Source organism: Lutra lutra, chromosome 5 (assembly GCF_902655055.1).
Source record: "Lutra lutra chromosome 5, mLutLut1.2, whole genome shotgun sequence".
NCBI lineage: Eukaryota > Metazoa > Chordata > Mammalia > Carnivora > Mustelidae > Lutra > Lutra lutra.
Window position 1 is genome coordinate 72,573,138 of NC_062282.1, and position 22,682 is coordinate 72,595,819.

The window sequence follows — 22,682 nt, forward strand, 5'->3', positions numbered from 1 at the left end:
CTGAGCCACCCAGGCGCCTGATCATTTTCTTCTGTGATGATGTCCCCCGTTTTGTATATTGCTGAGACATCTTTAAACCGAATTTAAGGCTTAAGGTTTTTTTTTTTTTAAGATTTATTACTTATGAGAGAAAGAGAGTGGGGGGAGGGGCAGAGGGAGAGAGGGAGAGAGCGAGAGCGAGAGAGAATCCGGAGACTCCTGGCTGAGCGCAGAGCCCCACACAGAGGCTCGATCTCATGACCCTGAGATTATGACCTGAGCTGGAATCAGGAGTTGGACCCTTAACCAACGAGCCACACAGGCGGTGGGTGGGTTAAGGTTTTTTCTGAGTCACGTGGGTGGTTTGAGGGTGGTCTGCAGATGGAATTCCTAGCTCTCAGCCATCCCCTCCCCCAAGGCAGCTTTCCTCCCAGCATCCTGAGGTTGGGGGTCAGCTAGTAGACTTGTAGTTCATCCTTCACCCAGGATGTAGTTCTTTGAAGCCCCAGCCCCCTGGGGGAGTGGGGAGTGGGGATTCTGTCAGAACCCCATCTCCAGTAGGTCCTGCCCACGCCCCTACGAGACTGTGGGCTGAAAAGCCGGCCCTGACCCGGAGAGACAAGCACTGCCCAGGCACTCCCCCATCCCCCAAAGCTGGCGGCCACCTGGCCCTGCTCCCACAGTGGCTTCTCACTCTCTTCCCACCTTTTCGCTGTTCAAGAAGGTGTTCTCTCTCTCTCTCTCTCTCTTTTTTTTTAAGATTTTATTTATTTATTTGACAGAGATCACAAGTAGGCAGAGCAACAGGCAGAGAGAGAGGGGTAAGCAGGCTCCCTGTGGAGCAGAGAGCCTGATGCGGGGCTCTATCCCAGGACCCTGAGATCAGGACCTGAGCCGAAGGCATAGGCTTAACCCACTGAGCCACCCAGGCACCCCAAGAAGGTGTTCTCTTAAAAAAATTTTTTTTTTTCTCCTCTAATGGTCAAACAGTTTGGGGTCCTTGGATCCTCCGAAAGCGGGGAGGGAGGGCTGACCCTTGTTTCTGAGCTAGGAGTCCCTGAGGCGCTTCTCAGTGATGCCATCACCTCCCCATCGGAGGGAGGGTGCTGTTTCCGTCCTCCTGCCCCATGGGAAGGAGTGGGCGGGCTCCTGGGAGACCAGAGTCTCCCTTACATGCCTGGAGTCCCGGGATCATGAGTATTCCTAGGCCTGGCCTGTCCCCTAAGGAGCGAGAGGGGAGGGGAGGCCGCCCCCTCCCTCCCGCTGTTCGCCTCTGGTATGGGCGTCACAGTGAGACTCTTCTCCATACAGAAGGGGGCACTCACCTGTACGCAAGTAATACAGAAGTAGACATTTTAGAAAATACAAACAAACCCATCTGTAGAAAAACCCGGGTCTGCTTATGATCCCAGAATTCAGGGATGAACGCCGGACCTGTTTCCCCTCCCTAGCTCTTCTTTTACAAAAATGCAGGTATCCAGCGGGCGTTTTCCTCTATCCCCAAGCAGTGTCAGTGTGGTTCCCTGGAGGTGTGAACAGGTGCTGATGGAGATCGCCCTGGGGATTTTTGAAAGCTTGATCAGTGTGAACACAGGACTGTGGCTCCATTTGGAGTTTCCCTGGGCTCTCTGTGAGTCAGACTCTCTTTTTTCCCCCAGGGATGCAGAAAGTCTCCCTGTTGTGGGTCCTGGGCGGGGGTGTTCCCCTGCTGCACACAGTGTGGGTCCTGTCGGTGGTTACTTGGCATCTCTTCTTCCCGGGCTGCTCACTAATGCCCATCATCTCTTGTCTGGAACCTGCATTTGATTTGGGCACGAAGCTCTGCCTTGGGAAGGTGAGCTCCGGTGGCCAGTGGCCCTAGAGAAGTGGGAGCTAAGGAAACAAATGCATTTTTTGGGGCAGATTAGAGGAAAACTTTGTGCACATAAGGCAATAACCATCTAGACCTAATAATGCAGTGTACTGTTTATTGCATAAATAACGTTTATTTTTACTTTTACAACGTTGCTAAGAATTTTAGATGCACGTGAAGCCAGGCGTGGCTAAGAGGCTTGTGGCTCTGGGATGCTCCACTATCTAGCCTCCAGTTTTCTCTCATGGCTCACCAGCCTCTGCATGTTGGGGTATGGGGACCCAAGCCTGCCCTAGTCTTCCTTCTCAGCCCCCCTGGGGCCTGACTATGCCTTACTTCTCAGATCCCTCTCTCGTAGGGATGCTCCCCTTCCTCCCAGAAGCCCATTGTCCAGCCTCTTCTAGGTTTGCCCCCCCAACTTTGTACATTCCCGTCTTGTTTGGACACCACACTTGTCTCTTGCTCCTGTCGCCCCTTGCAAGAGCTCCTCTCTGGTGCTCAGAATCCTAACACTCTGTGTTCATAGGAAATGATCCGGATCGTGGCCCTGTGTCAGCCACTGCCTGCCTCCTCTAGGGGGATCTGCCTTCTCTTTCATGGCTCGAATAGCCCTTGGTGACGCCCTGTGGACACCTTCCCCTGGAGCAGAGTGATCCCAGCTTTGGACATCTGGGTCCTAGATGTGCGGTCACTGCTGGGCAGCATCTCTCTTTCCCTCTTCCACTTAGCATGGATGCTTGGAGTGCCCAGGGCCCTGGTTGCAAGGTAGTCTCCATTGCCCAAAGGATGCTCTCTACCTCCATAACCACACAGCGACCCGGCATGACGCCCCTTCACCTCGGCCTCCCTTCATGGGACTGTCCGCCATGTGCCGCTGGCACTCCTGCTCTTCTCTCCCGGGTCAGGTCTTTGTTCCCGTTCCTGTCCGCAGGCAGATGCTCAGCCCGCTGCTCCTCCCTCTGGCCTCCCACTTCACTGCATCTGGAAAGCCTTGTCAGACCATGCCCCTTGCATGCCCCCTCATGGATCCTGTGGGCCACTGGTTCTTCTTGGGCCTGTTTGGTTCCTGTAGACTGTGGGCTCCATGTGTGCAGGCCCAGCGTTCAGAGATGGTTTTTGGAAAATAGTCATTGAATGAGAGAGTGACCGCAAGGTGAAGGCCCTGAAGGTGAGCTGGTTGTGGGCAGAGCCGAGGAGTCCGTCCTCCTCAGAGGCCTCCCCTGCCTGGATGCATGGGGCTCAGCCCACACATTGTGTATCTCTGAGTGGCCTCCTTTCAGTCCGCTTAGGAGGGAATGGGTGGATGAGACGTCTGCCACCTGCCTGGGGTGGGTCCTATTGCAGGCTTCTCCTGGCTGCCTGTGCCCCACCCCCCATTCCAACTCCAACCGTGGCTGTCCTGGGGCTTGTGAGCTGAAAGGAGGTCGCCAGAGTGTATGCGGTGAGGAGCTCGGCCTCTGGGGGCAGGGAGAAGCTGACCACTGCTGTCTGGTCTCTGCCCAGAGTTTGTTTGTTTGTTTGTTTTCCCTGCACAGAGCTTTTAATCATGTGCATTTCCTCTTGTCTGAGGGGACCAGGCGGACCCCAGATCTTGAGGGCTAGTCTGGGCACCTTGCTTCCCCAAGGTGTGAGTTAAAGCGGAGCAAAGTCCCTCCCGTGTGGGGACCGTGGCGCCTGGCGGTGTAGCGGGGGCGGGGGGTAGTGAGGCTGGAGCCGCGCTTGGAACTTGGGTGGTGTGGGGACTGCGCGTGGTGGTTTCATGGTTAAGAGCACGTGTCTTGGCTGTGGAGACATGAATCTGAATCTGGCTCTGGTGCTCTTTCATGTCCTCTTCACTCGACTGGAGATCATACCAACATCTGCCTTGTGCGGATGATGTTAAGCTTTGAAACTGGTTCTTACTACCTGTTTATCACGGTGCCTGGCATGTAGCCGGTCATGCCTCCAAGATAGAAGAGGAGCAACCTCTTGTTTTTGTCAGTGTGATGATTAATTTTCTGTGTCAACTTGGCTGGATGGTGGTGCCCAGAGAGATATTTAGTTAACCTCTTGTAGGTGCTTCTGTGAAAGGAATTTGTCAGGGAGATTAACACTTAAATCAGTAGACCTGGACTGAAGAAGATACCTTCCGTGGTGTGGGTGGACCTCATCAAATCAGTGGAAGGCCTTAAGGCAAAAAAAAAAAAAGACTGACCTCCTCAGAAGAATATAATCAAACAAATTGGCTTTGGACTCCAACTCCAGCCCTTCCCTGGGTCTCCAGCTACCAGCCTCCCCTGTGGATCTGGGACTTGCCGTCTATCACAATTGCAGGAACAAATTCCTTAAAATAAATCTCCCTCTCCCTCTTCCCCCCACCTACACACACACACACACACACACACACACACACCCATTGGTTCTATTTCCTGAACCTGACCTGACAGCCATGGTGCAGGGGATCTGAAGCTGACCAAGGGGAAACACTATGCTTCGTGCCGCCCTCGAGGCCCCACAGCTCTCCCAGGGCTCACACCCAGTAGGAGCTCCACGCTGGTACCTTGGTGATAATGATGACTGAGCACTTGGTGAACTCTGTGTCCTAGCTGGCAAGTCCGCCCCGACCAGAATGAAGAGGGACTGGAGTCCAGCCTGGGTTGGTGCCTGTGGCAAATTGCAAATGTCCACCAGAGCAGGTGAAGAGAAGTTCAGAACCAGACGTTTTGGTTGTACATGTTGGGGGCTGAAACTTCAACATGGGGGAAGGGACTTCTCTGTGCAGGTGCCTGCCTTTGTCCACAGCCCTTAGGAGCAGGCCAGTGAGAGGCCACTCCCCTTGGCCCTTCGAGAACCTGCAAGGTGATAGAGAATGGGGAGAAGGGCTTGCGTGGTCCTGCCTTTATACCTTCTCGCTTCCCTAACAGCCCACAGACTGGCACAAACAGAAGGTTAGTTTTCTCAAGTTTTATTGTAAAATCCTCAGAAAAAGAGCATTTACAATGACAATACTTCATGATAATCTGTGAGTCGTCTTCATATCAAGTGGTACTGTGGTTACACGGTGTGTTTAATACGGTGCAATACGTCAAAGTAAACACAAACTTATCTCATATGCCACATACAGTTACTGTGTTGGTACAAATTTCTACTAAAGTTGATGTATTAAAAATAATTTATATATATTTTATAAATAAGGAAAAATTCACATGTATAATAATTACAGGAGGCCTTTTGAGAAATACTGGTGATTACAGAAAATATATTTTGGTGTCTACACAACAGCTCAAAATAATGTATCTGCCTTGAAATAAGAGATCTGAAAGTTTTCTGAGGTGGGGGAGGATGAGAATCTTCACGGGACAAAGGATGTGCCTGTGACTTCCTATCTTGAGGGCTGTTCAGCTACACTAGAGTGTGAAACAGCATGTGTGTGATCACTCCAGCCACACACCATGCCCACTTTTGTTCCAAGATCATTTCGCATGGCCTTCAGAGAGTGCAAGCAGAGGGGAGAACAGTGGGGTGTGATGGGGCCAGGCCAGGAAGGGGGTCTAATCAGCCACAGGAGCCAGCCTGGGTGTGCCGTGGGGTCTGGGGTGACAGCTTATGGACCTGTTATCCCACACCTGTCTGAAGCAGCTCAAGTAGCAGGGGACCAACAACTCTTAAACTGATGGCAGATGTCACCCTGGGCAGTGGACGAAGGATGAGATTTTGGGAATTTTCTCATTGGAGAGCACTCAGGCCCCATGATCAGCCAAGAAAACGGAGTTCCGATCTTGAAGAGCATATCCCTAAAGGGCAGCATTCTCCGATCCTGCCGTGGTGACGTGTGGCGAGGTCGCCTGCTGGGCGTGGGGGCCAGTCAATCGTTATTGCTTTGTGGAGTGCAGGCTAAGCCTTCTAGAACCCTTTGGGGTGTGGCCCATGTTCTCTAGGGCCATATTAGTTAAGACGAGCTTGGAAAGAGGGGTGTGTGAATGGTAGGTTTGTCCAAGAATAGTGACAGAAAGTACACGGTCAACACTCTGGTGCTGGCTCCAGGAACCTTGCTGTCAGTGTTGGAAGCCAGTCTCTGCTTTCCCCATACTTTGCGTGATTTCACACATTGTGTTTGGGTAAATCCCCATTGCTGTCCACAGCTCCAAAGAAGGTGTGAGAAGGTGCTTGCAGGGCTCCTGGTGTCAGCGGGGTGGCTGGTGCCTGAAGTCTGCAGGCTCCCAGAAGATGCGCAAGTTCTCAAGTAACTTAGGTAGTCTGGTGTAGACCAGAGCAGGAAGTGGCTTGCACTCCATCAGGGATTTGGGGTCTGTGGTCAGACCTCGAGCATAGGCACTGTTTTCTTCTTTGAATCTTCTAAGCCTCTCTGTTCTATAATCTTGACAATTTTGAAGAGAAAACATGGCAGCTAATGACTTTGTTGAACAAAACTGCTCTGCCTACATGCTAGTCTGGGAGCAAATAGTAGCATCTGGCCCTGTGAGGGACTTCTTACTTGGACTTGAAAGCAAGGTAGCAGCATGGGGCAAAGGCCATTGGGGGAGCTGGTATGACAGTAGGTCAGTTGCTCCTCAAATTGTAAAAGCTGTGGCACGACTGATGCACAGGAGGCCCGAGGCATGGGGTAGGGGGATCCAGCAAGGCAGAGAATAAACTGGAAATGAGGAAGGTGTAGTTCGGGTCTTCTAAGGGATAAAGCTTGGGTGAGTCATCACCGTCTGTATTCCTGTCCGACAGTTTCTGTTTGACAATAATTCACTTCCCTGACACCTGGGAGTTTGCTCTGGTCTTGATCACCTCTCTTGGAAAGGCTGCAAGGTAGGGCACGGGGGGTCATGATTCTGGGCAGCAAAGGGCTGTGTCCCAGTGGGTTCTGATCGCACTTGGAGAAGGATCTGGGTTCTGGGTGGGGAGGAGAGCATGGTTGTCAGCATATGTCACAGTTGGTCTTCAGGGTGGGTGGTGGGTGGGAGGACAGCTTCCAGAGGAGCTGGGTGCAGGGAGGAGAAGGTGAGGTAGACCGGTAGGTGCATGGGAGGGAGTGAGATGTGGCATCAGCAACCTGGAGCCTTCCCAGTGGAAAGGAGGACCCGAGACAGAGTTGTGAGATTGGTGATGAAGATGGTTCAGCGTCCGTGGTATGTGAGTGAAACACACAGTGAGAAATGAATGGGTGACGTCATAAGCCCCTGGTAGAAAAATATATCCAGAGTGGATCTGTTGCATGTCTCCATTCTGGATTCTCCTTTAGTTCACAGGTTACTGGTCAACAGAAAAGAAGTTGTGGCCACACAAAGCCCACTTCTGGCTGCTCTCCTAAATGAAGTCTCAGCAGTTAGACTGCCTAGGGCAGCAGGAGGCTCCCTGTGTTCCTTGGGGTTGAGAGCTATCCTCGGGGCCCTTCCTGGAACTGGGAGCCCCTTCCTGCACAGAGGAGCAGGAAGGAAAGGAAATGGCTGGGGTCGGGTGGGGCGGGGTGGGGACTGAGCTGCTGTCTCTGCTCACAATGCCTCGAGATTCAGGTTCCTGTAGCTTGGTATTAGTGCTTGGCCCCAGCCCGACTTCATGGGGCACTTCCAGGTTCTTCCAGCAGTTCTGGGAAGGTAGTGGGATCCTTAAATGCCTGGGAGACCATGGGAAGAAGACTGGGCCAGCCCCAAGCAGGTTGCTGGGGCGGAGAGGGTGGCATTTACAAGGCGTGTACTCCACACCCAGGCTTTCTGCATGGGGAGTCCACGCAGTTGCCTGGAAGCCAACGAATCCCTCTTCCTACCAGCCATCTGTGCAAGGCTGGGTGGGCTTTGTGGACCCAGAGCCCCCATGTAGGGTTCTGCTCATGTGGGCAGAAGGAGCACATGTACCTCCGTTTCAAATCTTTAGTATCAGCAAAGGTGTAGGTGATATGTGAGTTACAAAAAAAAATACTGTTGAATTTTTGTGAAATCAGTTTTATTTCAAAATTGAATAATTTTGAAGTAGTTCATTATGAAAGCAGCTTTTTAAATGTAAGATGAATGCTTCTTTAGTGTGAAATAGTTGTTGTCAGCTGAACTTGAGTGTTCGGCAGAAGGATCCCTGGCTGGGCTGGCTGCAAGGCTTACCATCTCTGACTTTCCAGCTGTGTCCCAGGGAGCCACTTCTGGGGCTGGAAAGGGCCAGGGACAGCCTGGCCCGCCTTTCCCCTGCCTCCCCCTGACCCCAGCAGTTCTGTTGGTTGCCCAGCTGAAAAGGCAGCTACTCTGCGGCCTCTGTGTGCTCTGCTTGGCTGCTGTCCTATGTGGAGTGTGCGCCTTGAGGCCTGAGCCGGGGGCTCCACTAAACACGGTGAGTCAGCGTGAGGCAGAGATACTTTCTCAGACACACCTAGAGATGGAAGATTGGGGCCAAGGATTGGTGGCTGGAGTCACTCCTGGTGCAAAAGGGCCTTTGGGATTGAATGGTCTTTGACTTAGGAACCCTGTGACCCAGGGGGGCTGCTGCTCTGGCCTGGCAGCTGGGAGGTTCTTCCTCAGGTAGGCTCGGAGACTTTTTTATCATGTTCAGCTAGCCAACATGTAGTATGTCATTAGTTTTTGACGTAGCATTCAATGATACGTTAGTTGCGTATAACACCCAGTGCTCATCCCAACTGTTTTTTTTTTTCCCTCTCCCAGGGGCCGCCACTGTGTAGAAGATTTTCCCAAAGGGACAAGTTCATGAAAGTTGGAGAATTTCCACTATAGAAGTGGGAGTATAGAAGTGAAGGTGTCAAGAGACCGAGACAGGAATAAAAAGAAAGGGTGAGAGGCATTGTCCGTCCCAGCCCTGGTGAAAGTGAGAAAGCGGCCTTTGAAGGCCATTCCCTCCACCTGTAGCTCCATCCTTTACCAGGAACAAACCCTCAAGTCTGCATGGGCATATCTGGCCACACTCTTGGGAGCTGGAGTGGACAAGTGTTTGGTGAACCGAGACACATGGGAGATGCCAAGGGACAGGCCGATTTCAGGAAATTGGGGCGGACAGGGTGGTTTGGGTGGGCTGGGCAGTCAGATGAGTGTGAATGGGAGCTGTGTGTAGGTAAAGCAAGGCAGGGTGTGTCTTTCTTCTCCTGAGAGGGGCTGGTGATCAGCACACAGGAAAAGCTCAGCCACGTTGGCAGGTGAAGGGGGCTATGTGAGCTGAGGTGACTGTGAAGGGATCTTTTCCAGCTTTAGGTGGCTTGAAAAACAATCACTTAAACCAGAAAGCATATGGGTGTGTTGTGACTACTGACATGAAGAAGAAAGGGGGGTTCTGGGGGCCCAGGGAAGCTTCTTCACTGGGGACATTCTCCCCCACAGGGCCCTTCCCTGGGCCAGCTGTTGTACTTCCTTGTGCACCCCCCTGCCCCCGCTAGCCTGGCAGAGTCTGAGACATTGGGGATCATGCAGCATTGACAGCCTGTATCCTTCTCCCCAGCCCCTGAATCCTTGGGATTGTGGGTTTTGTAGCGTGGGTTACTGGGGCGAGAAGGGCCCATGTGTAAGGAGGTCCTGAAACGTGCTGTCTGGGCTGTGTTGAAGCAGGGACTGGAGTGTGTGGGCCACAGACAGAAAAAGAAAGGGACTTTAAAAACGGATAGCCTACAGAACCCACTTGGACCCCACACGGGTCTTTGGGGTTACTGTGTGGAGCCTGGAGGTCACTGTTCGGTAGGTTACCGCCCCCCACTCTGCCTGGCAAGCCCAGTCTACCCTGAATCTGGGGTCCTGGGCCTGGCTAAGAAAACCTCCCCCTTCAGTGGTAAAAAGCAGGCACGCAGGGTTTGTCCTGGTCTTTTGCGTCCCAATCCAGAACAAAGTCTTGGCCAAGGTGGTAGCCAGAGCTGCATGTGGGACTTCCGTGGTGTGGAGGGCATTATTCTTGGATGACCATTGTTCCTTCTGGCTGTGGGACGTGGGGTGGGGGCGCTCAGAGACTTGGCCTAAGGCAGGGAGAAATAGAGCTGGACGTCGGAGAGCATCTTTCTGCTTACGAGCATTTGAGGTTATAAAAAATTATTTTAATCAAAATTTCCAAAATAAATTGAGTGATTTCCCCATCCCCAAGATGCAAGAAGTCTTGTGGGCTCTCCCTCAGGCTTATACCAAGTCACATGGAAAGAAAAGCACGAAGCAGCTGTGCAGGAGAAAAGGAGGTCCAGGAGGTGGGTGGCCGTGGCTCTCAGGCCTGGAGTGCAAGCCCTGCTCCCAGCGAGCCTGTCTGCAGGCCTGGCTTCCGGCCACTCCGTTGGGGTGAAGCCTGGCCGGACCCGGCGGTGAGGGACAATGAGCGCATGAAGGCAACCGACGGAAAGGTAAGCCTGGACAGCAGCAGCTCTTGGTTCCACGGTGTCCCCAGGTAACATGGTGTGGATCTGGGCGCAGAAATGATTCCTTGACACAGCAGCATGGGTTCTCACCGGAGCTCAAGGCATAACTCATACTTCCCAACGAAAAACCCCAATCTGGTTAGCAGCGCATACCTTAGACTAGGAAACTTGCAAGGAGACCAGTGTTGAACCACAAAGCGAGTACAGGTTTTGCTTTTGTCTGTAAAAATGTACAGGGCGCCTGCTTGGGGCTACGGAGTGAGGACTAGGCGGAGCTCGGTGGCCCGGGGCTCTGCTCGGTGCTGGGGGAGGACCCCTTCATACCTCATCCACCCACACGGCCGTGGTCCCCCGCCTGATGCCCGCCACCTCACAACGTAGTGCGTTTTGTCTCCCATTGATGAGGAACAGCGACTCCTGGGCCGGCGTGAGCAGGTACTGTCCGAAGAGCCCGCTGTCCCTCACGATCCTGCGGGGCCCTCCCCATGGCCCGCCCGGCCCCGCAGGCGGCTCCTTTAGGTTCTCCAGCATGCCCATCTTCCCCGTGGACAGCTCCAGGAAGAGCAGGGCCGGCTCCGTCTCCGCCGCGGCGTACACATAGTACTGGTTGCCCTGGGTGAAGGAGGGCTGGAAGGCCACGTCTGAGACGCCCGGGCTGATTTTCAAGCTGTAGAGGGTCCGGATCCGGCCCTGCAGCGTGATCTCCTGCACGTGCAGCTGGGAGCTGGTGGGGGCAGCACTGACGACGAAGCGCCCGTCGGGGGACACGTGTGGCGTGCCGCTCACGTCACCATTGGTGCCGACCACCGAGTCTGTGACGCTGTCGAGCAGCAGCTGGGGGGCGGCGGGCTCGGGGCTGTCCTGTCGGCACTGCACGAAGAAGTAGCCGCCCAGGTGCGTGTGGGCCATGGCCTGGGGTGTGCAGCCGTGCTGCCGCAGGCTGACAGTTTTGAGCAGCACCAGTGTTTCCAGATCGACTTTGTGGATGGCAGCGTCGGACTTGTTGAAGATGAAGCCGAACCTGCAGAGGGAAGAACTGAGGTCAGAAGTGTAAGGGATTGCATCTTTTCTCTTCCCTCTGTGGTCTCCCTTCAGGGATCTGATAGTTTCTTAAGGAGATGTACCGTCCCACAGGGCACAGCTTCTTCCATGATTCAGCGATGATGTCAGACCAGAGGCAGTCGAGTTGCAAATGCTCCTGGATGGACGCTCCCCTGACACGCCCAGGATAGAAGGAGCATAAAAGTGCCCGTGGCCGCTCCTCCCTGGGGGAAGCCTTCAGATCAGCACCCCTGAGGCTTTGCGCCAGCTGGGAAGGATAGGACACACCTGCTGTCAGTGCTCCTTCCCATGGAAAGGACCGTGGTGGGGCAGCCTCTCCTGGGTCCTGTTTACGAGGCCTTTGGGAGCCATCCTGGGCAGGGGGTGCGGAGGACAGTGTTTACCTTTGCAATCGGACGGCCAAGGTGTTGCGCACTGCCTCTCTCCCAGCAGAGCTGGGCACGTGGCTTGCCTCTTGGAGGCTCTGCGACTCTAAAGAGGGCAGTTCCCTCTGAGAGGGTTGTCAGAGGACTGGATCAAAGAGGAAGCTGCAGGGGAAGGGCTCAGTAGGTGGGCGCTGCTCACATCTGCTCACATCTGGTCTTGGCACAAGTCTGCTTTGGAGGCGGGTTGTGAGCTGCAAGGAGACCTGACCCCGGGCAGGACTTGGCTGTGACTCGGGGGGCCTCTGCCCAAATCCCTGGCTCGGGGAGGCCTTTTGGTGCCTGTGGACACCTACAGGAGTAAGAGAAAAGTCTCCCCTGCACTTATCTCCTGAGTAACGAATGGAGCGTCAGAGTGGGGAGGTGGCCAGTTTAAAGCTTCTTTAAAGCATTCCTAAAGAGCCAGGGCACAGAGAAAGCAGGAAAGAGAAGCCTGCTCATAGAAGCAATTTGAATGCTAAAGGCCACACACAGACAACGCAGAGCCTGTAAGTTTGTTAGGCTCCTGGCTGAAGTCAGCTTCTTTGGGGGATTTTACCCCTTCAGAGGCATCTTAGAAGCTCTTCCCAGGTGCTGTCTACAGGGAGGAGTTCCTTAAGGGGTGTTTTCTTCCCGGTCTTGGATAAACTAGGTGGGCCTAGTTTTACAAGCCCAGTTTCAGTGTACAAAAACGAGGCATTTCTTCTTGGAGAAAGGTGTTTGATGTCAGACAAAAGAAAGGCATAAATAGTGCCCCCAAGACCTTTGGGTCTCAGTGCTTTGATGAGAGGGAGGCTTAGTCTGCTGCAGTGCTGACTTTCCGGGGGGCGGGGGGGTGTCTGGGGGGGGTTCTCTGACGTGAACAGGCAGGGGGAGGGGCCGGCTGGGATGAGGGTTGCAGTGGAGACTGAGGACGCCTTTATTAGGCTGTTCTTCTGGATGGTGACAAACCAGACAACTGGGAGGGTTTGTTTCCTGGCTGGCCCTCTGCATGGCTGTTCAGGGGACTCCTGGCTGTGTTAACTTGGCCGTCCAGGGTCTTAGCTTCTTCGAGCCTCTGTTTCCTCATCTGTAAGAAGGGGTTAAGACCACTTTGACTAGTTTTTTGTGTGTCTAGTAAGTATAGTGCGCTCCAGTCATCACTGCTGATTTTCCTCTCTTGTCCTCCGTGGACCTCAGAGGGTGGGAGAGCTGGCTGCCTTCCTTAACTATGACCATTAAGGACTCGGGATAGGTCTATTTCTCTGTTCCCTCATGAAGGAGCCCAAGGTCAGCTCAGCATGAGTGGGAAAGAAACAGAGAAGGAGCAGGTCTCACGGTGGGCAAATGCAGCCACAGGCAGGGCTGAACTGGGTTACAGGGGGTACTGGAGGGCCCTGTGGCCCCATCTCACCTGACGTGGTTGATGATGAGGTTTGTCGGGGGAATGAAGAAATCTTCCACTCCTGAGAACGGTGTGTGGATAAGGTGCTGGCCCTGGGCAGTGCTGGCTTCTGTGATCACCTACAACACAGAGCAGGAGTCCTTGTGAGGGTCCACATGAGTGAGGGGGGCAACCTGGAAACATGTTCATGTGCTGGCAGGGACCCTCAGTGGACAGGCTGCTTCAGAGAGAGAGGGGGCCAGGAGCAGAGTGGAGCTGCTTGGGAATGTCAGAGGCAGGGACCCATCCTCCTGTGGAGAGGAAGCGATGGTTTGGGAATGCCTGAACCATGCCCTCCTGCTTAGGGAGGCCTAACCCTGACCTTATGGGACCCTGTCGGCCCCCTGAGGGCACAGCTTCCCAGAGGGGTCCCTAAAACAGAACGGTAACTATGCTCAGATGCTCAGAGACCACACTTCCCCACAACTGAGAATCCCACCATCTAAGCATCCAGGTCACCCTGGGAAAAGAGGGAGAGAGCTTTTAAGTCACTAAAATGTTAAATGGTGGAAAGATTTACTGGTTCCCTGTTTTCCTCTGATGTCAGGTGCCTGGGCCTGTTTGTTGGGAATTTCTGTCCTATACTGCTCACGGAGGCATTCTCTGGGAATTGTGACTCCAAATTTTATCAGAGGAAGCAGGAATTGTGCAGAAATGCCATTCAAAGATGCTGCTCTGGCCATTTAGATGGCTTGCAGTTAGAATGCTGGGGCTCAGGCCTGGTAGTGGAAAGGACTTGTGAGAGAAATGAAGAATCAGGCACTGGATTTTGTACATGATGGGAGTGACCGAGCACAGCTACCTCTGTTTCCCTGGAGGTAACACCTGATCCCCTGTGGAGTCAGCAGGAGGCTGCTGCAGCCACTGTCTGGTGCAGAAATCTCTGGTGGGTCTGTGTCAGGGAACAGCATGCCACCGATGCAGAAGAGAGCCACATGCTATCGGAGATTAGGTGGGATGACAGAGTAGTTTGAAGGTCCTGCCCGGAAGCCCTCTGTGGGCAGGCTGAGCATCTGTCCAGCAGCTACCCTACTCTTGGGTGCGACTAGGCCAGAGACATCGTGCCAGCCAGCCTGGGTCCCCCTTGTCTTTGCACATGCTCATCAGCCCTCAGTGGCTAGGCCAGTGCTCTGAAAGATGGCCGACCTGCAGCCAGAGGAGGAGCTTGGCCACCTGGTGGGCCATTTTGGGGGAAGAGCCACAAGGTCAAGCCCAGACCCTCTGAGCAGGAGAGTGGGGGCTTAGGACTGAACACAGAGCTTAGACACTTTTCCTGATCTAGATCTTGTGGCCATGTCTACAGAAAGAAGGGTCTAGACTTGTGTAGCCTGAGGCTGAGGACAGTGTCTCCTGGAGCTTTGTGACTCACAAGGGTTGGAGTTCTGGAGGCTTTTACCTTCGAAGAATAGGCCTGACTTCTGGCTCTTTCTTTTATGGGAAAATGAACACTACTTGGCCTGCCTCCTCAGGCAGGGTTGAGGTTTGAGACTTTTCTGGATTGTGGTTCCCACGCAGGCAGAACGCCAGATTGGAATGATGAGGCCTGTGATTTGTATTTTTAGCCTTGGGGCAGCTCCAAAGTTGTAACATGGCATTAGGTTATTTTGCAGTGGTTTTTTTAAAATGGCCAAATGACACTTCCATGGCAAGCACATGGAGAAAAAAACCTCTCCGAACTGGGCATTAAGAAAATAGCAGCCTGAGGAAACTGGATCTTGGGAGTGTCTAAGGGAAAGTGCCAGAGAATTCCAAGAAGACATACAATCACTGCTTGATATCAGGCCTGTCATTTTCACTTCTAACAGAAATGGAAAATCACAGGCTGTCAGCGGTCAGGGTCATTCACGCCTCACCACACCGACACCCTGTACTGAGAGATTACCTCATCAAAACCCACTAGCACGGGCCATTGAGCCGATGGGCGCTACCCGCCTCATTTCTCCAACGAGTCTTGAGTTCCTTCTTGGCCTTGCATCCTGCAGAGGGCCTGGGCACATTCGTGTCCTCATTCATGCCCAAAAGATAAGTGTTATTTGAACCCCTCAGTTTTGTTGGTTCTCTGGGCTTGGTTCAGGAGCTGTACATCAGTGGCGAGATACCATGAAATGTCACTTGGTCATCAGTGCGGGGTCCTGAAGGCTGGGCAGCTCTCCCAGCGGGTAGACAGAACCAGCTGAGAAGGGAGGCCTCGTTGGGCTTCAGATACTGTTGCCTCTCGTGTCTACTTCTATAGGATTTAGTTCCTTTGTGGTTTCTGATATACTTGTGTGGATGTGGACATGAGAAAAAATGGTTTTGCAGATGCCAAGTTTATAGTAAACCAAGTTGTGTCATTATTCAGGTTTCCCCTGTTCTTCTTTGGTCTTTTTTGTACAATGTGAGTGCATTTTTAATCAAATTCGTCTTTATGTTAAATCACTCTTGTTTGAGGCATTTAGTTGTTAAGAGCTTGATACCTCTTGGGTGTTCATCCCATGGTGTCTCTCTGTGTTTGCTGTTTTTAGTGCTTTTGACCTTAAACCCCACCTTGCCTGATGTGAGTGGCAGTCTGGATACATTCTTGTCACCTGTCCTTACTATGTCTGCCCTTTTAAATTCAGCCTTTTCTTCTCTTTGAAACGTGTGTTTCTCATCAACAAGTTCTAGTTTCCTTCCTTCCTAACCCAGTTTGATCATCTCTGCTTTCAAGAGAAATCAGTTTGTCAGATGTGGAATAATGAGACCGTTGCTTCCCAGCTGCTACATTCCGCCAGCATTCTCCAAACTTTCTCTTATTCCAGTAAGGTATTTCTAAGTATTTTTACCCGCTCTTCTTTCCTCCACTCCCTATGCTTATTTTTATGGAAATAATTTATCTTCAGTTACCGTCTGGTAGCAGGGTTTCTCATTCAGCGTGTCTCTCCTCATTCAGACATCCTTATTTAGCACTGATTACTAGCACTTATTTAGCACCCTCCTTCCAGGGAGGCTGTCCTCATCCTTCTTCTTCTCTGGGTTCATTGTTCAGAACTGTCTCCTCTTTATTTTTCTTTATCTCGAGGACTCTGATCTGGTTCATCTGGTGTTTGTTGGGTATCTTTCCACAGATCTGTTCCTCAGAGGGGGCCGTGAGTGATGCGGTCTCTGAATTCTTACGCCTATGCTCTCTTTTGTCCAGTGAAGGCTATCTGGGCCAGGAATAGGACTCTTGGATTTCAGTCCTAGAGCATCTACGATGTGCCAGCTGCTGTGGCAGGTGGGAAATCCAGGACCAAGCTGATGTTTTTTTTCTGTTTTTCAGCTCATAGCTGTTAAATTAGGAAATCATTTTTGGTTTCAGAAAAAAAGTGTTTTGGTGGACCCTCCCCATGAATTACTTTAGAGGCTTTCCAGGAGCTGCCAGAGGGACCAATAAGTTAGGATTTCCCTGGGCTTACACTCTGCTCTGAATGACCTTCATTCAGGCTCCTAAACCCTCTAATGGGGATTTTCTGTCAGTTCACTGGGGCCTACGGTCATGGCATCCCTCAAATGACAGTAGTCTCTGTTTACAGAAGGTGTGGCAGAGACTTCTCCCTGGCCCGGCAGGGCAGAGACAGGCAGGCAGGTGGTCAGTCTTCTGGAGGATGACCCTTCCTTCTTCCCGGTCTTGAGAACAGGGTGAACTGGGCTCCCTCTGCAGTTCTTCTCAGCTGGTCTTCTGAGAGAGAACAAAGCCCTAATGTCCTGAGGCATCCAATGCATGAATTAACTTCTCTTCTGTCTATCTAGAGGGGCTCTGTGTACATCTCGGAGAAATCAGGCATTCAGATCTCTTTTCTTAGGGCTTAATCCTCGAATGCATCCCTGCTGATGAGAAAGGCAGAGGCATGCACTCTTAACATGGGGGTGGTGTTGACCGTCTCTTGTTGGTGGACAGGGGAATCCCACAGAACTCTCAGGCCTAGACTGTTTCCAACAGACCGTACCGTGCACTGGCTGACACTGGGCTGCAGAGCCGCAGGGCCTGGCTTGGACCATGGGTACGTTACTGAACTTTCCTGTGCCCTAAAGCACCATAAGCACTCAATAGATGTGCTTCTAGTGTGGACACGACTGCTGCTCTTACTTTCCTTTCCTTATCAAGTACTTGCTTGGACACTGCTCTCGAGCCTGCTCAGCCCAAGGAGCAGAACACCCTTGCTCAGGAGAGGGGGAGTCCGGGAGCCACATTCCACTTGTCCTGACATTACAATCTTAGCCATCATCAGGATTCTTGTCTTTAAAGGTAGGCCTGGCAGATGATGCCTTGGTAATGGTCTCTGAGGGGCTCTGGCTCTCCTCAAGCCTTGGTGGATAGATTTTGGATAAATGTGATTAGCTACCTAGGGAAGCAAGAGACGTGTATGGGAGGTCAGCATCCTTTGTTCCTGTGGGGTGAGTGTGAGTTTCCATGTGTTCAACATACCTGGAGGCTCGGTTGGGATTTGTGCACATCCCCCCAGCTCAGGACCCACACTTGGTCATGAGACTTGTCATAGGTCAGCTTAGCTGGCAGAGGGTCCACACCTATGGACTTGAGAAAAAAATACATACAAGTGGGTCATCATTATTATAAGCTGACATGGTGGTCACTTCTGGACTTGGTGTACATGCCCGTCATGCCTAGGTGAGTGGAAAGCCAACCTCTCTGCCTTGGCACAAAGCCGGCTTGGGAGGCCAGGGCTTAAGCTGCCCTTCTGGGTGTTCTTTAGAGGCAGAAGTAAACTCTTGACAGTAATTGAAACCTTTTCGAAAACTTCTTCCATGTTTTACTCAAAGGGGACCCAGACCATCTCAGCAAAAGCCTAAATGTAACCAGAGGGTTACATTTTCCACTCAAGAATCAGCTGCAGGGCACTCTGGTCCCTGCTCCTAGAAGGCTTTTAGGCCTCTAGAACCCTCTGTGTCTTTCCCCAGGTGGTTCTGAGCTGAGATTCTGGTGCATTGGCCCTTCCTCCTGAGCCACCTGAGACTGACTTTGAGATTAGCCCTTATCCCTGGACTCTTAGGTCAGCAGAGCTTTCCCTTTCTTTTCCCCTTCCCTTCCCCCTTTTCCCCTTCCCCATTTCTCCCTTCCCTTCCCTTTTCCCTTTCCCCCGTCCCTTCCCTTTAAAAAATTACTAGGCATTACAAGATACAGAGTATATGGCTAGAGACTACTAAAAAATACAAGAGAAACAGACCCATGAATGATTTATAAAAAGATAATTACAAATTTATATACAGAAGTAAAATTAAGTAGAAATAAATGCAATACCTGAAATTAAGAACTCACTAAATAGGTTCTGTGAAATCCATATTAGGCATAGCAGAAAACAGGGCTAGGGAAAGATAGGTTGATAGAACATACGAAAATTGAAGCATGAAGAGACAAAAAAAGGATGGAAAAGAAGAGTATAAGAACATGTGGGATGCAGTAGAAATGTCTAACTTTTAAGTTTCCAAAGAGGTAAGAGACAATCCCAGTCTGATGAAAGTTATCAATCTACACATTCAAGAACCACTAAAACTTCAAAACCACTAAAACTTCGAAGTTGGAATACATACAAAGAGCATCATCCCTGGGCACATCAAAGTAAAATTGCTAAAGATCAAAGAGTGACAAAAAGACTGCAGTTGACCTATTACCAAAACAACAGAAGACAATGGAGCAACATCTTAAAATGCCAAGTGAGTATAATTGTTAAGGTAGAATTCCATATCCAGTGAAATAATCTTTAAAGGGCAAATACAGTTCTTTTCAAAGAAACAAAAACAGAGTGTGTTGCTATCAGGTCTCCACTAAAAGAGCTACTTAAAGTCATTCCTCACAATGAAAATGATCCCAGACAAAGCTGTGTACTTCAGGAAGAAATAAGGAGCAGTGAGAAAAGTAAATATGTGGGTGAATATATATGACTACAAAGTGTACAAAATAATGCTAAGCCAGGTCTTGTGGGGTTCAATTATATATAGAGTTAAAGTCTATCCCCACAATCATATGAAAAGGCAGGAGAGGAGTTAAAGGAGTTACTGTTACATGGTTCTATTGTTAGAGAAGTGAAATAATAAATTATGAGACTGTATTGAGACAACTATGCATATTATAATCTCTGTGGTAGTCCTAAAAATAACAGAATAATATTTGACTAATCCAAAAGAAAGTAAAATGGAGGAAAAAGAGAAAAAACAGATCAAGTAAAAAACCAGTAAGATGGTAGATTTAACTATAAAATTAACTGCCTTAAATATAGATGGATCAGGGGGTGCCTGGGTGGCTCAGTTGGTTAAGCGACTGCCTTCAGCTCAGGTCATGATCCTGGAGTCCTGGGATCGAGTCCCGCATCAGGCTCCCAGCTCCACGGGGAGTCTGCTTCTCCCTCTGACCTTCTCCTCGCTCATGCTCTCTCTCACTGTCCCTCTCTCTCTCTCTCTCTCTCTCTCAAATAAATAAATAAAATATTTAAAAAAAAAATATAGATGGATCAAATGGCCCAAGTAAAAGATCAAGATTATAATACTAGATAAACCCAAACACACGTAGCTTTATAAAAGACCACCTTAACCGCTGAGCCACCCAGGCGCCCAGGCCATAAAAGACCACCTTAAATATATGGACATAGAAAGGTTGAAAGTGACAGGATGGAAAAATACAGCTAACACTAATTAAAAGAAATCTGATCTGTCTGTACTAGTAACATAGACCAGAAAGGAACAGAGACAATATACAGTCACCGTACAGGCAATACAATGGCACTACATTCATATCTTGCAATAGTTACCTGAATGTAAATGGGCTAAATGCCCCAATCAAAAGACCCAGGGTATTGGAATGGAAAAAAAAAAAAAAAAAAACAACAAGACCTAGCGATATGCTGTCTGCAAGAGATTCATTTTAGACCCAAAGACACCTCCAGATTTAAAGTGAGGGGGTGGAAAACGATTTACCATGCTAATGGACCTCAAAAGAAAGTGGGGGTGGCAACCCCTATATCAGGCAAATTAGATTTTCAACCAAAGACTATAATAAGGGGTGAGGAAGGACACTCTTTCATACTTAAAAGGTCTGTCCAACAAGAAGTTCTAATAGTTTTAAGTATCTATGCCCCTAACATGGGAGCAGCCAATTATATAAACCAATTAATAACAAAATCCAAGAAACATATCAACAATAACACAATAATAGTACAGGACTTTAACACACCCCCCTCACTGAAATGGACAGATCATCCAAGCAAAAGATCAACAAGGCAATAAAGGCTTTAAATGACACACTGGACCAGATGGACATCACAGATTCAGAACATTCCATCCCAAAACAACAGAATACACATTCTTCTCGAGTGCACATAGAACATTCTCCAGAATAGATCACATCCTGGTTCACAAATCAGGTCTCAACCCATACCAAAAGAGTGGGATCATTCCCTTCATATTTTCAGACCACAGTGCTCTGAAACTAGAACTCAATCACAAGAGGAAAGTTTACAACTCCACTCCAGATATATGGAGGCTAATGAGCATCCTACTAAAGAATGAGTGGGTCAACCAGGGAATTGAAGATGAATGAAAAAAATTATGGAAACAAATGAAAATGAAAACAACTGTTCAAAACCTTTGGGATGCAGCAAAGGTGGTTCTAAGAAGAAAGTATATAGCAATACAGACCTTTCTCAGGAAATAAGGTCTCAAGTACACAACCCAACTCTATACCTAAAGCAGCTGCAGAAAGAACAGCAAAGAAACCCTAAACCCAGCAGGAGAAGAGAAAAAATAAAGATCAGAGCAGAAATCAATGAAATAGAAACCAAAAGAACAGTAGAACAGATCAATGAAAATAGGAGCTGGTTCTTTGACAGAATTAATAAGATTGATAAACCCTTGGCCAGACTTATCAAAAAGAAGAGAGAAAGGACCCAAATAAATAAAAACATGAATGAAAGAGGAGAGATCACAACCAATACCAAAGAAATACAAACATTAATAAGAACATATTATGGCAACTATATGTAGCAAATTAGAAAATCTGGAAGAAACAGATGCATTCCTAGAGATGTATAAACTACCAAAACTGAACCAGGAGGAAATAAAAAGCCTGAATAGACCCATAGCTAGTAAGGAAATTGAAGCAGTCATCAAAGATCTTCCAACAAACAATAGTCCAGTGCCAGATGGCTTCCTAGGGGAATTGTACCAAACACTCAAAGAAGAATTAATACCTATTTTCCAGAAACTGTTCCAAAAAAATAGAAATGAAAGGAAAACTTCCAAACTCATTTTTAGGAGGCCAGCATTACCTTGATCCCAAAAGTGGACAAAGACCCCATCAAAAAGAATTATAGACCAATATCCTTGATGAACATATGTGCAAAAATTCTCCCCAAAATACTAGCCAGTAGGATCCAACAGTACATTAAAAGGATCATTCACCACGACCAAGTGGGATTTATTCCTGGGCTGTAATGTTGGTTCAACATCTGCAAAGTCAATGTGATACAATATATTAATAAAAGAAAGCACAAGAACCACATGATCCTCTCAATAGATGCAGAAAAAGCATCTGACAAAGTACAGCATCTTTCTTGATCAAAACTCTTCACAGTATAGGCATAGAGGGTACATATATCACTCGGTATCATAAAAGCCATCTATGAAAAACCCACAGTGAATATCATTCTCAATGGGGGAAAAACTGAGAGCTTTTCCCCTAAGGTCAGGAACATGGCAGGGATGTCCACTATCAGCTCTGCTCTTCAACATAGTGTTAGAAGTTGTAGCCTCAGCAATCAGACAAAAAGAAATAAAAGGCATCCGAGTCGGCAAGGAAGAAATCAAACTCTCACTCTTTGCAGATGATATGATACTTTATGTGGAAAACCCAAAAGACTCCACCCCAACACTGCTAGAACTCATACAGGAATTCAGTAAAGTGTCAGGATATAAAATCAATGCTCAGAAAGCAGTTGCATTTCTAGACACCAACAACAAGACAGAAGGAAGAGAAATTAAGGAGTCAATCTCATTTACAACTGCACCCAAAAATGTAAGATACCTAGGAATAAATCTAACCAAAGAGGCAAAGAATCTGTACTCAGAATACTATAGAATACTCATGAAAGAAATTGAGGAAGACACAAAGAAATGGAAAAATGTTCCATGCTCATGGATTGGAAGAACAAATGCTATGAAAATGTCTATGCTACCTAGAGCAATCTACACGTTTAAGGGAATCCCTGTCAAAATACCATCAACTTCTTTCACAGAGCTGGAACAAATAATCCTAAAATCTGTATGGAACCAAAAAAGACCCCAAATAGCCAGAGGAATGTTGAAAAAGAAAACCAAAGCTGGTGGCATTCCAATTCCAGACTTCAAGCTCTGTTACAAAGCTGCCATCGTCAAGACAGTATGGTACTGGCACAAAAACAGACACATCGATCAACAGAACACAACAGACAGCCTAGAAATGGACCCTCAACTCTATGCTCAACTAATCTTTGACAAAGCGGGAAAGAATGTCCAAAGGAAAAAAGACAGTCTCTTCAACAAATGGTGTTGGGAAAATTGGACAGCCACATGAAGAAGAATGAACCTGGACCATTTCCTTATACCACACACAAAAATAGACTCAGCATGGAGAAAAGACCTCAATACGAGACAGGAATCCATCAAAGTCCT

The 22,682-nt window shown here is 49.4% G+C and overlaps 1 protein-coding gene across 3 annotated transcripts in view; it reads right to left on the bottom strand.

The window, feature by feature from the left end:
• Positions 1-4,771: 4,771 nt before the first annotated feature.
• The window catches only part of FSTL4 (follistatin like 4), a 717,149-nt gene continuing 699,238 nt past the window's right edge, over positions 4,772-22,682 (bottom strand). For all 3 annotated transcript variants that reach the window (XM_047730849.1, XM_047730850.1, XM_047730848.1), the window contains 3 exons: positions 17,452-17,559; positions 12,996-13,105; positions 4,772-11,160 (listed from right to left, as the gene is read on the bottom strand). In XM_047730849.1, coding sequence (XP_047586805.1) covers positions 10,458-11,160; positions 12,996-13,105; positions 17,452-17,559 — 921 coding nt within the window. In that variant the 3' untranslated portion in view covers positions 4,772-10,457. The remainder of the gene's footprint in view (positions 11,161-12,995; positions 13,106-17,451; positions 17,560-22,682) is intronic.